The sequence below is a fragment of the Myotis myotis genome, unplaced genomic scaffold, assembly GCF_014108235.1.
Source record: "Myotis myotis isolate mMyoMyo1 unplaced genomic scaffold, mMyoMyo1.p scaffold_m19_p_3, whole genome shotgun sequence".
Classification (NCBI taxonomy): domain Eukaryota; kingdom Metazoa; phylum Chordata; class Mammalia; order Chiroptera; family Vespertilionidae; genus Myotis; species Myotis myotis.
In genome coordinates this window covers 177963805-177980340 of record NW_023416335.1, presented here as the reverse complement: position 1 = coordinate 177980340, position 16536 = coordinate 177963805, and the positions used below count along the sequence as shown (strand labels likewise).

General features: G+C 42.9%; 1 protein-coding gene across 1 annotated transcript in view; it reads right to left on the bottom strand.

Moving 5' to 3' along the window:
* TM7SF3 (transmembrane 7 superfamily member 3) overlaps positions 1 to 16254 on the bottom strand; it is a 28217-nt gene extending 11963 nt beyond the window's left edge. Inside the window, exons 1-5 of the mRNA XM_036298669.1 lie at positions 15911 to 16254; positions 9245 to 9399; positions 6458 to 6707; positions 4964 to 5084; positions 4054 to 4225 (exon numbers count right to left, since the gene is read on the bottom strand). Of these exons, the coding sequence (XP_036154562.1) occupies positions 4054 to 4225; positions 4964 to 5084; positions 6458 to 6707; positions 9245 to 9399; positions 15911 to 15983 (771 nt within the window). The 5' untranslated portion in view covers positions 15984 to 16254. The remainder of the gene's footprint in view (positions 1 to 4053; positions 4226 to 4963; positions 5085 to 6457; positions 6708 to 9244; positions 9400 to 15910) is intronic.
* Positions 16255 to 16536: the final 282 nt, after the last annotated feature.

Sequence of the window (16536 nt, the reverse complement as noted above, 5' to 3'; positions counted from 1 at the left end):
CGCTCTACGACACTGGTAGAACATATAAATACATTTCCTGCATACAATGTGTTAAAAAGGGTAATACATGTCCTAGAAGAAACAAAAAACTTATATAATAAAGAGGTAATATGGAAATTGACTGTCACACCCTCGCACAAGATGTCTCCCCCATGTGGTCAAAGATGGCCACCACAAGATGGCCAGCAGGGCAGGGCAGTTAGGGGGAACCAGGCCTGCAGGGGAGGGCAGTTGGGGGCGACCAGGCCTGCAGCGGAGGGCAGTTGGGGGGGACCAGGCCTGCAGGGGAAGGCAGTTGGGGGCGACCAGGCCTGAAGGGGAGGGCAGTTGGGGGCAACCAGGCCAGCAGGGGAGGACAGTTGGAGGCAACCAGGCCTGCAGGGGAGGGCAGTTGGGGGCGACCAGGCCTGCAGGGGAGGGCAATTGGGGGCAATTGGGCCTGCAGTGGAGGGCAATTGGGGGCGACCAGGTCAGCAGTGGAGGGCAGTTGGGGGTGATTGGGCCGGTAGGGGATCAGTTAGGCATCAATCAGGCTGGCAGGGGAGCGGTTAGGGGGTGATCAGGCTCCAGGCAGAAGCAGTTAGGGGCAATCAGGCAGGCAGGTGAGTGGTTGGGAGCCAGCAGTCCTGGATTGTGAGAGGGATGTCCAACTGCCAGTTTAGGCCCGATCCCACAGGGCAGTTGGACATCCCCCGAAGGGTCCCAGATTGGAGAGGATGCAGGCTGGGCTGAGGGACCCCCCCACCCACACCCCAGTGCACGAATTTTGTGCACTGGGCCTCTAGTATAATCATAATACATAGCTATGTTTCTATTACTAAGTGAGAAAATTAGAGTTTCAGGAATAATTTTGAGCCACTTAGAGGACTTCCACTGCTCACAAATATTGTTTAGCTTTCACAAATATGTTTCCTGGGCAACGTATTTGGTCAAGTTCCACAAGACGTACTTCCTAGTCACCCATGTTTTTATTATGAAACCTTCTTTACAGAAATAGGAAAAGAATAATACAATTAATAAACTACATTGCACTAATTAGATTTTACCACTGTTGATATTTGACCATATTTGCTTATCTATCCCTTCCTCCTTCTCTTTGCCCTTCCATTTTTTTCTGTGGAATCATTTTAAAGTAAGTTACAGATATCATGACATTTCACTTCTAAATAACTCAGTATGCATGTCCTAAAACAGTGTTTCTCAAACTTAATGTGTCTATGAATCACTTGATAGTTCGTTAAAATTCGGGTTCTAATTCTGTTGGTCAGAGGAGGTATCTGACATTCTGCTTTTCTAACAATCTCTCTGATGACGTCAATGCTAAGCATCCATCTACTGCACTCTGAGTAGCAAGGTCTGATGTATAAAGGATCTCCTAAATACCCACAATACCTTAGCTCACCTAAGAAGTTTAATAAATTCCTACCTATTATAAATTCTATATTTGGGTTTTTCTAAACATCTTTTATAGCTTTTCTCCTCTTTAGCCAAGACCCAACCAAGTTGCATGCACAGTATTTACCGCTAGCCTATGTAATCTAGAACAGCCCTTCCCACTACCCTACTTCCACTCACCCAATAACTTCTGAAGAGATTAAGGGCAGTCACTTTATAGAATATTCCACAATCTGCATTTTTTAGATTGTGCTCAAGGTGTCCAATTTGTACTTTCACCTCCTATGTTTCCTGTAAACAGGAAGTCCAAGGACTGAATTCAGGCTATGCTTTGCTAGTCCTTTCCAGGTGATGATAATGGTGACAATGTCAGACTGCCTTCATGTGAGCACCTAATGCAGGTGAACCCACGATCAGTGAGGCTGTGCTGATTACAGGGATAAGAAGGAGACAATCAGGTTACCCCATTCTAAAAACAGTGGACCCTTTACAATTAGAATCTGAGCAGGCTATTTAGGCATCCCGGAAATATCCTGTCCCTCACCAATCTTTCGCCTAATGATCCTTGCCTGAATTACTGCATTGAGGGTCACAAAATGGTGATTTACTAATTCAAATTATGTCTTCAAGATTTATTAGTTGGGCCAAAACCGGTTTGGCTCAGTGGATAGAGCGTCGGCCTGCGGACTGAAAGGTCCCAGGTTCGATTCCGGTCAAGGGCATGTACCTGGGTTGCGGGCACATCCCCAGTGGGAGATGTGCAGGAGGCAGCTGATCAATGTTTCTCTCTCATCGATGTTTCTAACTCTCTATCTCTCTCTCTTCCTCTCTGTGAAAAATCAATAAAATATATTAAAAAAAAAAAAGATTTATTAGTTGGCACTGTTTCTCTCATCAATTGAGAATGAATTACAGTTCCTCCCTCAAAAAAGGCAAGACAAATTTCTTCCCTTTTAACAAATTTTCAGGATAATTTGGTGTAAGAGCCTTTTCCAATGGTAGTAACTGGGGAGATTTTTTTTCCATTTTTTTTTTTAAGTATAGATCTTGTTTTTACTTATTCAAGACTTATAATCAATCATTTTATTTATTTATTTTTCCAAAATATATTTTATTGATTTTTTACAGAGAGAAAGAGAGAGGGATAGAGAGTTAGAAACATCGATGAGAGAGAAACATGGATCAGCTGCCTCCTGTACACTCCCTACTGGGAATGTGCCCGCAACCAAGGTACATGCCCTTGATGGAATCGAACCTGGGACCCTTGAGTCTGCAGGCTGACGCTCTATCCACTGAGCCAAACTGGTTAGGACCATTTTATTTTTTGATCACTGAATTGTCCCAAAGTTGGCCAGTGTGAGCCTCTTCAAACAGGTTCCAGAGTCTTTTTAACATGTCTTCATTAGTCACTGAGGGCTTCCTTGAATTTCGGCATACAATATTTTAACTCTTAAATAAAAGTTAAAAAGTAGCTTAAAAAGGTCCTGTTCCATGAGTTCTTATATTCTTCATAAGAATAGCCTCAGACAGTTTGGCTCAGTAGATAAGAGTGTTGACCTGCGGACTATAGGGTCTTGGGTTCGATTCCAGTCAAGGGCACGTACCTTGGTTGCAGACTCGATCCCCAGCCCTGGTTGGGGTATGTGTGGGAGGCAACCAACCAATGTGTCTCTCTCACATTGATGTTTCTTTCTCTCTCTCTCTCCCCCACCCTTCCACTCTCTCTAAAAATCAATCGAGTGAGGATTAACAAATAAATACATACATAAACATGGTCTTCAAAATTTCCTATTTTAAATAAACTTTTCCCATAGAGCTTCCTAATTTGTGAATAACCACAATGAGTTTTCTTGTATAAGGCTCCCTCTTAGCATGGGGCAATGACATCCTAGGTGACAGAGCAACAAATTGAGATCTTGCTCTATAACAGACTGAGCCTCTAGACCAGCGGTTCTCAACCTGTGGGTCACGACCCCTTTGGCGGCCGAACGACCCTTTCATAGGGGTCGCCTAAAACCATCCTGCATATCAGATATTTACATTACGATTCATAACAGTAGCAACATTACAGTTATGAAGTAGCAACGAAAATAATTTTAAGGTTGGGTCACAACATGAGGAACTATATTTAAAAGGCCAGAAGGTTGAGAACCACTGCTCTAGACTAACCACATATGCCCTGTTTCCATCACCTCTTTCCATATAACCTGGTAATCTCTCAACCTTCTGGCAACAGCTCAAAGAAAATTTTTCTCCTAGTAAGAGATTTGGAGTTTGGGTTTAAATATTAATGCCAATGAGTATATCCTTAAACAGTTTCTCATAACACTATAACCTTTGTATTTGCCAAAAGTTTTAATCTAATAGGTACAGGAGTACATAGAAAATCACCACCCACTTCCATCCACATCTCGAGATTACCAGGTCATATATGTGGCTGCAACTAAAATGTAACATAATTTACATGCATCTCTTTAAAGGCCAATATTACTTTGATATATCACTTGCAAAGACTCCCAAGATAATAAACAAAATAAAAGAGAATAAAGTGCAAATCCCAGAAAGACCAAGGAAACAGTAAAGAAATAAGCTCCTGGTAGCTTCTCCCCTACTCAGGTGTCGCCATCTGGCTACTCAAAGCACGAGAATCAGATTTACCTTAATAGCATTGGCCGTCACCTGAGGCACTTCGGCCATCCTCTGCAGATGCTTCAGCAACCCCTCTTCAGTGAGGTCATTCTCGGGCAGAAAATACTGATAGACGTCATACTGCAACCTCCACCTAGAATCCTGCCCCGTCCTCGTGTCACATGGCGGAGAATCTGTGCCTCTAAAGTCAACCAACAAAACTGAGTATCAATCTCTTGTGGGGCAAGTCCCATCTATAAAAAGGAACCAAAAGCTCAAATTTCAAACTTCTGAAACAATGATTCCAATGTTGGCATTAGAAGAAAAATAACACACTAACAGGCAGAATGGTTATATAACCAGGTGTTAATGTCAGTCAGGCCTAGAGTCAAATGCTAGCTGTGCCAGTTGTTAGCTGTACTGGTAAGTAGGCAAGTCACTTACTCTCAAAGACCCTTAGGGAACCTTTTTATAAAATAAGAACAATTGCCCCGTCTTGATAAGTGTTAGAATTAAATGATAAAGAACACAGGACACTCAGCACTGTGGATGATGCACAGAGAGCATTCAAATGTTATTCAAACATTAGCTATCCTTATTATTAACCTAGAAACTAATGCAGAGTTTTAATTAAAATAAAATCCTTACCAAAAAAAAGTATATTTCAAGGCTCCAAAAGGCTTTCCATATATAAAACTCTTCATGAAAACTAAGATGTACTTCTACGCTCATAAGACATTCAACATTTGGCCTTTCATACACACTGAGGGGGGCAATATTAACTATAAATGGCAGCTCAAGTATTAGTTACAATGTATGAATTACTTTCATTCAAAAAAACTAAACAATTCCATTTTACTAAAGAGAACGATGACTTTTGAGAGAGTTCATTGAATCTAGTCATACGTGTTCTAAAAGTAGTTCTAAGAGGCAGACATACCTTGCATAGCCTAGGTTTGCTGGGGCAAATTTGATAGTTGTTTCAAAGAAATCATACTCCAAGTAAATGTTGGGGTCAATATCTAAATCAAACTCCAAATTACAGCCTCCAGGAATAGGATCTGGATGAAAAATAAGGAAGTCACTCAACACAGAATTTTTTATATATTCAAATAACACTCAGAAAACAGAACTCTACTCTTTCAACAACTTTCCATATATAAGTTAAATACAGAGCTTCTAGTTTTGTACCACCTCATGACTGAGGTTAAGCGGGTAAAATTAACTGAGGTTAAGGGCCCTAGAACAAGGGTCAGCAAATCTCTTCTGTAAAGGATCAGATAGTGCTGATTTTAGGCTTCAAGGGCCGAATGGTCTCTGTGACAATTACTCAACCCCGCCCTCATGGCACGAGAGCAGTCACAGACAACACATAAGTGAGTAAACATGGCTGCATTCTAATAAGACTTTATGTACAAAACAGGCAGCGAACTAGATTTGGCTCAGTCTGTAGTTTGTCAAACTCTGCTCTAGAGTTGAAATGGTCAGAAGAGACAAGAGATTCTTAAGCTGGGATACAAGGATGGGTCTTAGGGGCTCCATGAACACCCTGAAATTGTATGTTGAAAGTGTCCATTTCCTAGGGAAAGCGGTCTTTATTAGGTTTTGGGGACTATGAACCTACAAAAAGAACATAAGAACCCAGGGATGGAGGGGAAAAGACACTGCCAAAGAGGAAAGGAACTCCATGAGTAATAGGGAGAAAGACAGTGTCATATCGATTCTGCAAGAGTCTTTGTATACATAAAAAAAAAAAAAAGAGTAAAAGACCTCAAAGACCCCCAAGACCATGTATCAGAATGGTATTTGAATATTTAATTAAACACACATTTATGGCATTCCATTTTATTAATAACTAGAGGCCCAGTGCATGAAATTCCTGCACTCAGGGGGGTCCCTCAACTTGGCCTGTGCCCTCTCGCAGTCCGGGAGCCCTCAGAGGATGTCTGATTGACAGCTTAGGTCCGCTCCCTGTGGGGAGAGGGCTAAGGTGGCAGTTGGACATCCTTAGTGCTGCCACGGGCCTCTCCAGCCCACTCCCCACACTGCTTCTGGAGTTAACTTTCTAAGAGATGAAGTGCATCACATCATTCCTCTGCTTAAACACTCTCTATGCTTCCCCAGAACCGACCTCAGAATAGAATGTAAACCTCAAATTATATACAAGGCCCTCACACTCTGCCTCCAGCCACACCCACTAATGCTATTCTCCAAACACTCCATTTTTCTTCAGTGCCCTCCTCTGCCTAGAATAACCAACCGAAGTGTTAATGACTGTGTCTTGCCCTTTTGTTACCGCTTTTCCAAGGACTCCTTAAATGTTTTTCCAATGAATAAATGTATTCTCCTAGCTCCTTTCAGGACTTTCAACATCATGACAATTCTCTGGCTCCCTTGCTATTAAAACCTTTCTGGTTAAATATATTGTACTTACAATAAACACTTTTAATACGATTACAGTTTTCCCCAAATATCCAGGAATAAGTCCCATATTCTAGACAGTAGTAGAAGTCGAAGACAGAAAGGTTACCACCTCTTTCTGAGTAGGAGAGTGGAATGGCCATATTTTGGACAGGCTCAGCATCTGAAGTCTCCAAATACCAAAAGCACATACTCTGCTCTGGTCTAAGAATGAAAACCAGTCCTTTGTCAGTGCCTGTTCCCGAGGTACTGGGGAGGAGAGTCTGCAATAAGGAAGAAAAGAGTCATCATGAATAGGGAGTTGAGCAAAATATTAAAATTCCAGAATTGATCTAGTATGCATGTCCTATTCCAAATCTTCCCCAAACAGAATAGAATCAAAACAGACCTTCCTTAGACAATTAAAGGGCTCTTTTCACCTCTATGTGCATTTGCCCACACATACACATGGCAGAACTATTTAAAATACATGATCTTTGATCAGATGCAATAAAATTCCCAAGCTTTTCTATCCCCCAAATTAAGATGTACTAGGTCAGGTGCTAACACTACTGTTGAATGATGAAACTAAAATAATTTCATCACAAGTTTGATATCCTTTATTCAAGGGAAAACAACCCATGGGCTAAGGGAGTGCATGCCTGACATGCTGTGGAATATTGTTTCTGAGGGATTTGGGGCGAGAGCGAGCTCTTTAGAGCGTTGGAAACAGCAATGCAGAAACAGGGCCGGATGGGCTAGGAGGTCGGGAGGTTCTTAAGATACCAGCAAGTCCTATTTGCAGGGTAATGTAAGCTAGCTGAAACCGAGTGGGAGGACTGTGATTGGCCTATGTTAGGTTTCCTTGCCAGGTTTTTCCATAACTGCAGACTGACTGGCAGGTTGATTTTTCCATAAGTGATAGCTAGGCTTCAATCTGACAATCATAAGGGAGAATGACCCAAATACTAATTGACAAACTACAGAATCGACAGTTTCAAAGAACCAGCTGCCATGATGAGCCTAAAAATCTTAAGTGCTACACTTCGTCGGGAAGGGCAGAGGACACAGAAACAATCCTCTCCCCACAGACCTCTCACTTCCAGAGCTACATGCAGGCTGGTTATCCTCTCAGCAGTACAGACACGGTGAGAACTAAAGGCAGCACCGTGAAGGAACATTGTTATAATTAAAGATAACGAAGATCCTTCCCGCAGGGAACTGAGCTGGAGGACTGTGACTGGCATATGTTGTTCATTCAGGCTGCTTTTGTCACATTAGTTATGGCGACATCCCTTTATCCGAGCTCTGTTTCCTCAGAAATAAAAACAGACACTGCAACTACTTTGTTGAGCTGTTGTGAGGATTAAATTAATTATATGGGAAACCAGGCACGGGGTTCCTAACTAGGAGCCCAGAGGCCCAGAGAGTTTCCCGAAGTCCCCATGAAATCACGCATATGTATCTATACGTTCTGCCAGGTAGAGAGTCCATCAGTTTCAGCAGATTCAAAGTCTGTGACCCCAGGAGCTAAGACTACCAGCCTAGCACACAGTAGGCATGCAGTAAATATAAATGCCTTTTTCTTCTCTGCCCTTTCTCTTCCTTCAAATGTTGTCTGTATAGTAATGTTATTAAGAAGGAAATTATACATGTGCCATTGTACTATGTCTCCTATGTAAGGGCCTGAATAGGGAGATTCCTTTTGAATATAGTGCCAGAAAAAAACTTGGCTTCTTCTGAGTAACTGGCATGTTCTTCCTCCTAAGAAAGTTAGGAAATTTAACATGATTTGATTTCTGCTCTGGCTGCCATGAACTAAAGCAAAGTCAGCATAAATGGGTCACAGGCACTGTCATCTCTTGCAATTAACAATTTATTCCTTCTTGTTTTCCATGATCAAGCTCTTCCATTTCTAGTCGATTAAACTACCACACACAGGCATGTAACCTCAAAACCTTCATGACAGAAGCAGGATGTCAGGATAGAAATATACAAAAGACTTCGTTTGAGAGATGATATGACCAAGGCCTATAAAATATATATGAACTGGACTAAAAGAGCTTTGTTTAACAAAATCTAGGGTATTAGAATATAGGCTTAGGACAAACAGAACACACAACATACATAGTGGAATTTATTTGTCTAAAGAGTCATATACGCTAAATAGAAATAGATTTGTAAAAGCTTAACATAATGGCAGGTCCTTAATAGCTTAGGCTAAGCCAGGGCATTTGAAAAACTTCCCAAAGCTGAGGCTGAGGTTAAAGGGTTTAGTGATGATTTCTGCAAGAGTTCTGAATGCTGCTAGAAGATTAACTCAGTGTTAGGGTATTTTTGTTTCCAAGAGGCGTCAAAGAATAAAGCTGATCCTACAGGGTCTTATTAAACATATATATCTTAGTCATATTCAACACCACATTAAATGGCTAAACAGAAAGGGAAACCCATTAAAATATATTCACAGGTAAAAATCATCAAGGACCCAGGAGAGTAAGGGAGAAAAAAAGTGGGAAATCATGAGGAAAGCTTTAACTACATTCAGACAGGAAACACTGGCATAGCTCACCCTTCCCCCAAACTCAGCACTCTATCACCTCCTCATTAAGTCAGAGGTCACCACATTCAAGAAAGGCCTGAGACATTCACCTCTTAGCTGGTCTAAACCACTAATTTGACAGAAACCAACTTTGATTTTTTTTAAAAAGTCTAAGACATAAAGTTAAACATAAAGAGGCATCCAATAATTCTAATGCTTTGGCTAAATATAAGGACACAAACTGCAGAAACAGTTTTTACAGAAATAATCCTTTGTACTTACCTTAGAAAAAGAAATGGTTGTATTCTGATACTGTGAGTGTATTTGGAAAATAAGAAAAGTCACATTGCTGGAAATATTACGCAAAATAGCTTCCTCTGGAAAGGGTCTGTTGAGCTTGAAGTATCTAAATTTCCCCACAGAAAATTCAATAAGACCTACAACAAGAGAAACGTTTCATTATAATATACGAACTTCTAATATCAGTTTGTAGAAATCACATATATAAACATAGACACAGATTTAATCCTCAGAAAGAAAAATTGGTTGATAAATTTTATTACTGCCCCTATTTCACTGATGAGAATTAAGCTTAAAGAGGTGAAGCAGCTCACCAGGGTGACTTGGCTAGTGAGTGGCAGAACTAAGAGCTAAAATGGGAAAAAGGTATTTCAAAAGATGAGAAAAATTCTTAAAGTGGCTGAGGATGCTCAAGGTGCCTGGCTCCCAGAGCCCAGAAAAAAAAAAAAAAAAAAAAAAAAAAAAAAAAAACCATCTGAGAGCAACCACAACAATTCTATTCTGAACAGAGCCCCTGAATTTAAGAATTAACAACCCTAAGGAGCTACTGACAACTGTGAATGCACTGGTATTAAAGAACAGTAGGAACTAAGAATTCTGAAGTCACCTGGAGACACAGAGGTGGCTACAATTTTATCCCACCATATACGAGCTGTGTGATCTTAGGCAAGTTTCTCAATTCTCTCTCTCTTTTTTTTTTAATATATTTTATTGATTTTTTTACAGAGAGGAAGGGAGAGGAATAGAGAGTTAGAAACATCGATTCAGCTGCCTCCTGCACACTCCCTACTGGGTATGTGCCCACAACCAAGGTACATGCCCTTGACCGGAATTGAACCTGGGACCCTAGAGTCCGCAGGCCGACGCTCTCCCTATCCACTAAGCCAAACCGGTTAGGGCTCTCAATTCTCTTAAACCTCAATTTCTTCATCTGTCAAATAGGGCTGTATTACCTAGCTTGCAAAAGAAGGTGCCATCAGCACGGGCAAAAATGTCATTTGAACGCCCACCTCAGATACTTACTTTATGAACCACGGGTATTCTGGAAAAATGAGCTTTTTGTTTAAGGACCAAGTTCAGAGTCCACATAAAAGACAGGTTGTAACAACAGTTTTCCAACACCTCATCTAGGCCTTTCCCATCCATTTCTGGTTGTGTTTATTAACTCACTCACTCTACCCATGGTTCTCTGTGTATCTTTCTCCTAGCTGCATACCAGTTCTTTCTTTGTCCAAGCTAATTCTCAAATAATCCACTAAATAGGTAAAACAGGGTAAAGATAAATCACAAATAAGAAATACTTGGAGAACTGAAGTGTTCATTGCTTTAAAAGAGAGTAAGGAGCCAAACCGGTTTGGCTCAGTGGATAGAGCGTCGACCTGCGGACTGAGAGGTCCCGGGTTCGATTCCGGTCAAGGGCATGTACCTTGGTTGCAGGCACATCCCCAGTGGGAGGTGTGCAGGAGGCGGCTGGTCAATGTTTCTCTCTCATCGATGTTTCTAGCTCTCTATCCCTCTCCCTTCCTCTCTGTAAAAAAAATCAATAAAATATATTTTTAAAAATAAAAATAAAAAATAAATAAATAAACGAGAGTAAGGAAAGATAGGACCAAAGAAATTAAAATACATTATTAAACAACTAGTAACCTGAAAAAATAAGTAGGGGTATTAAACATAGGTATCCCTGGAAATATATTTTAAGTGATTTCTCTTTACACATTTCATTGTTTATAAAATTTCTACAGTGATAGTGAGGTATTCTTTTCAGAAAGAAACCTTAATGGCACTCAAAACACAGCTTCTACCTCAACTCTTCCTCTGAAATTTATAAAACAGGAGCACCATAAGGATTCCCGGTCACGGCACATGCTCAGGTTGCAGGCTCCATCCCCAGGAGAGGCCACGCAGGAGGCAGCCAAGGGACATTTCTCTCTCATTGATGATGCCTCTATCTCTCTATCCCTCTCCCTTCCTCTCTCCCTAAAATCAATAAAAACATACTTAAAAAAAAAAAAGACTGTTGTATAGTTTTCTCTGTAATGGTCTTCACATATCCCATTATAATTATCCCTAAATATTTCATGTTTCTTGATACTATTGTTAATTTACTTTTTCTTTTAAATTTCAATTTCTAGTTGACTCTTCACCAATATGCCTTTTTAAATAACGTCTTCCAGCTGATTTCTAATGGTCAGCCAGGTTTGAGAGCTCCTAACTCAATGTTGGATGAGGTAGGGCAGGATAAGTACATTTTCCCTATTCTTAGTTATCGCTGACCTAACTTCTGTGTGAAGATCCTTTGGCAGTGCTACCCCTGCAGTCTGATAGCCATTTCACCATTTTCACAGAAGACTGTGTATTAACAAAATCAGTTATGGTATGACTCCTGGCTATACGGGCTTTGTCATGTTTGACATCCCAACGCCTAGTACAGTAGTGTCACCTAGTTGGCACATAGTAACTGTTCAGTAAATGACAGTTCAAGTCTGTCACCTCAGGGAAGTAATTTCTTTTTTCAGGGCCTCAGTTCCCTCATGGTAAAATGGAGGTAACTGTGCTACATGAATCACTTGGCTGCTGAAATTCTCAAATAAATGGGGAAATTTTTGTAAACAGTCCAATACGACACAATAAAGTATCAGGATTAACTTCCATTAGCTTTACAGTGTTTCAGAGGCTCATCTTATTTATTGTTTTACGTCAGGCATTCAGTAAGGTCCTGCAAATAAAGGCGTGGGAAGAAGAGGACTAACAGGTATACTAATAAATGCTTGGCACACCCATCAAAAACATCAAAGTGAGAAGGAGACTTCCTTAAAGTGACAAGGAAAAATCCTGAAAACCAAGACAACTTGAACAGTACAGTCTAGCAGAATCTGCATTTAACTTTTACTCATAAAAGCACACATGGCAAATAAAGGCATATAACCAAAATATGTCCCGAAGAAGTTAACAGGAACTTAATTCACCTCTAAGCCATCTGGGAAGGGATTCGTGAGAAACATTCTATGAGGCATAATTAGATCTTATGACTTTGGGTGTGGGAGGGAAACAGTACATCAAGTGATATTACAGAGCACGTGGCCAACAAGGAGACAGAGCCTTAAGCTGTCTGTAGCTCGCCTCTAAAAAGAAGTGCCTGTTTTTTCTGCCAAAAATGTTTTTTTTTTTCCATCTGACCCATATAATAGGGGGCTCTTTTCTATTTTTCCTACTCTTCATTCCTACGCAGTCACTTCTTCTTTCCAAGAATTCTATTCCACCAAGAGCTACCCAATCCCTTTTCTTTCCCAATCAAATCCTAAACTTGCAAACTTAAAATTGTTCAGCTCTTCCTTTTTACTATTTTACTAAAATTGACCTCTGTTTTACTAAAATGAAAGCATTGTTTGTGCTTTCATATAACAACCAAATTCTAGGAAAGATTTGTGAAAGCTGTCTTCATAATTCTCTTCAGGTTAAATATTAAAAACAAAAGCAGTTAATTTAGCTACTTGAACTGGTCAACATGCAACAGCACCTCCCAATTTCTCATTTATTTATTTATTATTTTTTTAGATATATTTATTGATTTTAGAGAGGAAGAGAGAGGGACAGAGAGAAACATCAATGATGAGAAAGAACCATTGATGAGCTGCCTCCTGCATGCCCCACACTGGGGATCAAGCCCACAACCCAGGCATGTACCCTGACCGGGAATCAAACCGTGACCTCCTGGTTCATAGGTCAAAGCTCAACCACTGAGCCATGTCGGCAGGGACCAATTTCTCATTTATGTCTTATGTGTTTTCATTAGCACCAAAAGCTGAAAGGAAACACAAAATGTGCATATTACTCTTCACATACTTTTTTTTAAAAAATATGTTTTTATTGATTTTTTTAGAAAGAGAGGAAGGGAGAGGGAGGAACATTGATTGGTTGCCTGCTGCACGCCTCCTACTGGGGATCAAGAATGCAACCCTGTGACCTCTCGATGCATGGGATATGCTTAACCAATTGAGCCACACCAGCCAGGGCATCTTTCACACCCTTTCAAGAGAAAGAGACCACTTGCAACTAACTACAAAAATGGCCTGCTACCATACTTATGGCATTATCATTAGCACAGATATTAGGAAGTTCAAAAGACTTTGTGCTCACCTCCAATTACTATGTAATTATGTAAGTTAATGGATATGAAACAATAACAAAAGACATTAAAGGCAGCAGAGAACTGGAACTTCGAGACAAGGGAACACTGTTTAAACGTGTGGTGCACCCCTTGTGCCCTGCTGGCCACAGAAAGCACCTTCCTCATTCTAGAAACTTGATCTGCCACCTTCAAAGACTTATTTGGCTTTTGAGCCACTAGCCCTGTGGTGCAAGTTAGCTTTTCCTGGGAAAGATGGGTAAATCCTCCTAAATTACAGCAGTTGCTTAATTCCCTCAGTTTGTCTAGTTATCAGAGTCCTCAAATCGAAACAAATGAGGAGACTGCAAGTCTTGAACTAAGTCTTCACTAATTTTTTTAAAAAATATTTTATTGATTTTTTTACAGAGAGGAAGGGAGAGGGACAGAGTTAGATACATCGATCAGCTGCCTCCTGCACGCCCCCTACTGGGGATGTGCCCGCAGCCAAGGTACATGCCCTTGACAGGAATCCAACCTGGGACCCTTGAGTCCGCAAGCCAAACCGGTCAGGGCAGTCTTTGTTAATTTCTATCTGACTGATGTGGAGAACATCAGCTTGTTTTAGTTTTATTAATGTTTACCCATAGATGTTTTCCCATTGAATTTTAGAGAGCGTGGAAGGGAGGGGGAGAGACAGAGAGAGAAACATCAATGTAAGAGAGACACATAGATTGACTGCCTCCCACAGGTGCCCCAACCAGAGCCAGGGATTGAGCCCGCAACCTTAGTACATGCCCTTGACCAGAATCCAACCCGGGACCCTTCAGTCCATGGGCAGAGGCTCTATTCATGAACCAAACCGGCTTGGGCACATCAGCTTTAATTATCACTCAGCAGTTAAGTTCCCGCATGTTGTCCTTCCGCACAGAGCAACAATACTGCTGCCAGGCAAAAAGAGTATCACGGTAGAGGAAATATCAGTGCTGAAATCACAGAAGAGGCACGAAATTGCGCCTGAAGAATATTAAGCTCTCGATTACGCAGGTTTCTCAACTTCTGTGTAAAAATGTCCAGATGTTATTAAATACTAAAGCACAGAACTAGAAATGAAAAGTTCTGGACCGCAGCCCTCCCGGATCAACTGCGAACTCCGTCTCTCACATGCTTCACCTGTTGAGATGGAGCAGCGTCTCCTCCACCTGCCTCAGAAAGCTCTTTTGAGAAATGAGAATTCCCGGAAGAATTCAGTGCAAAGTAAAATATTCTTATTCGGGGCAGCTGTGGTGAAGTGGAAGGACCAGGAAATTTGCCGCAAGACATACTTGGTTTCAGATGCTGCCTGTGCCCCTAGTGCTGTTTGCTTGTGTGGTGGGCATCATCATCTAGGGCCTCAGCTCGGTCCTCTGCCAAGTGAGGACTGTGATATAGGGTCGTGAGGATTAAAAAGCACTGCCTTGCCTTAGCCGGTTTGTCTCGGTGGATAGAGCATAGTCAGCCTGCCGACTGAAGGGTCCCGGGTTCGATTCCAGTCAAGGGCATGGTGCTCGAACCAACAGATGTGTTTCTCTCACACTGATATTTCTCTGTCTTTCCCTCTCTCTTCCACGCTCTCTAGAAATCCGTGGAAAAATGTCCTCGGGTGAGGATTCAAAACAAAAAAAACCCCAACACACTGCCATGAAAAAGCACCTGGTACATTCTGCATTGCAGTGAATGTAGTGCCCCATTAAAAAAAAAGGCTTATTTTTTCTTTTCCTGCAAAAATAGAACTTGCCCTTTTCAGCTCTGGCCTTAAGTCCTATGCAAAGATTCTAGAACTCAGTTTGCACAAAGAGCTTTTCAAAGATAAGTATTTAGGAGCACAATCACATTATTCAGAAAAATACTATGTTTCAGAACTGTTAGTGTCTTAACGCTCCAAACAAAACCAAGAATGCGCCTAACCCCTAACCTCACGGGAAAAGCACGTGATTATCAGCCTGGCACAGTTAGTGCTATTCACAGCGTGTATGTTAAACAAACCACGAATTACTTATAAAACCCATTCAGCCAAGCACATGACCTACGATCTAAAGCCCGATCTGAGTCCGCTTTTCCTGTCCAACTCCGTCGAGCTCACCAATTAGAAAAGCATCTCCACTGGGAAGTAAAAACCCCGCGCGGTCCGCGGGGCCGTCGGTCGCAGAGCCCTCGGTTCTGCACGTCCGACGGTCCCGCGGCTCAGCCACGCCACTCGGGAGCCCAGAGGTGCTTTCAAGTGTCAAATGAAACCCACAAACATGGCTGCTCCCCTCCCCGAGGGGGACAGGAATGTGTGTGAACAAGAGAGTTACGCATCTCTTCCCACTTCCACAGCGGGAGTGAGGACGCCTCCTTCGCAAAGGGAATGTCCTTCTGCACGAAGGACCCTGACCCCTTCCTGCCGGTTCCGAACGCGCCGCCTCGGCTGCGGGGCGCACAGACCCTGGGGTGGACCTCGACCTTGCAAGAAATGCAAAGGCCCCTTGGGGTGCAGAAGGGAGGCGCCCGGACCTTACCCACGCTGGCGTTCCCGACGGTCTCGGCGCCACCAGCCACCCCGGGCTGCGATGCCAGCGCCGCCAGCGCCATCAGCCGAAGGAGCCCCCTAGCCGCCCGGGCCCGGCGCCGCCAGAGCCGATGTCGACGTCGGAGAGCGGCGCGCTCGGGGCCCCGGGGCCTCGCCCTCGCCACCCGGGGCCGCTCGCGCTCGGCGCCATCGCCCGCCAGGTGCTCGCGCTGCACCCCAGCCAGGGCCGCGGGGCTGGCCAGCAACCACGGCCGCACTCGCCCGCCGCAGCCAGAGGTTCTCCCTGAAGGCGATCGCGCCCCGCCGCCGGGCACCGCGTCTCCGCCCCGCCCCTTGACGTCACCGCTCCGTAGCCCCGGGCGGGGGCGACGGAGGGAGGTTTCCAGGGAGGGAGTGCGCCCCCCAGTGGCGCGAGGGGGCCTCGCAGCCGGCGGCGTTCCCGGGATCTCCGCTCAGGGCTCGGGGAGACCCCAGGAAGTTATGTGGTGTAAGCTGCACTTCTCCCTTTTTTATCTCTCCCATTTACGAAAACCACCGCTACAGTCCAAATAACTGTGTTGCGGCCTAACGTTTCGAGGCTCCTGTCCCCGACCTTAACGGTCTTTTGCAAAAAGA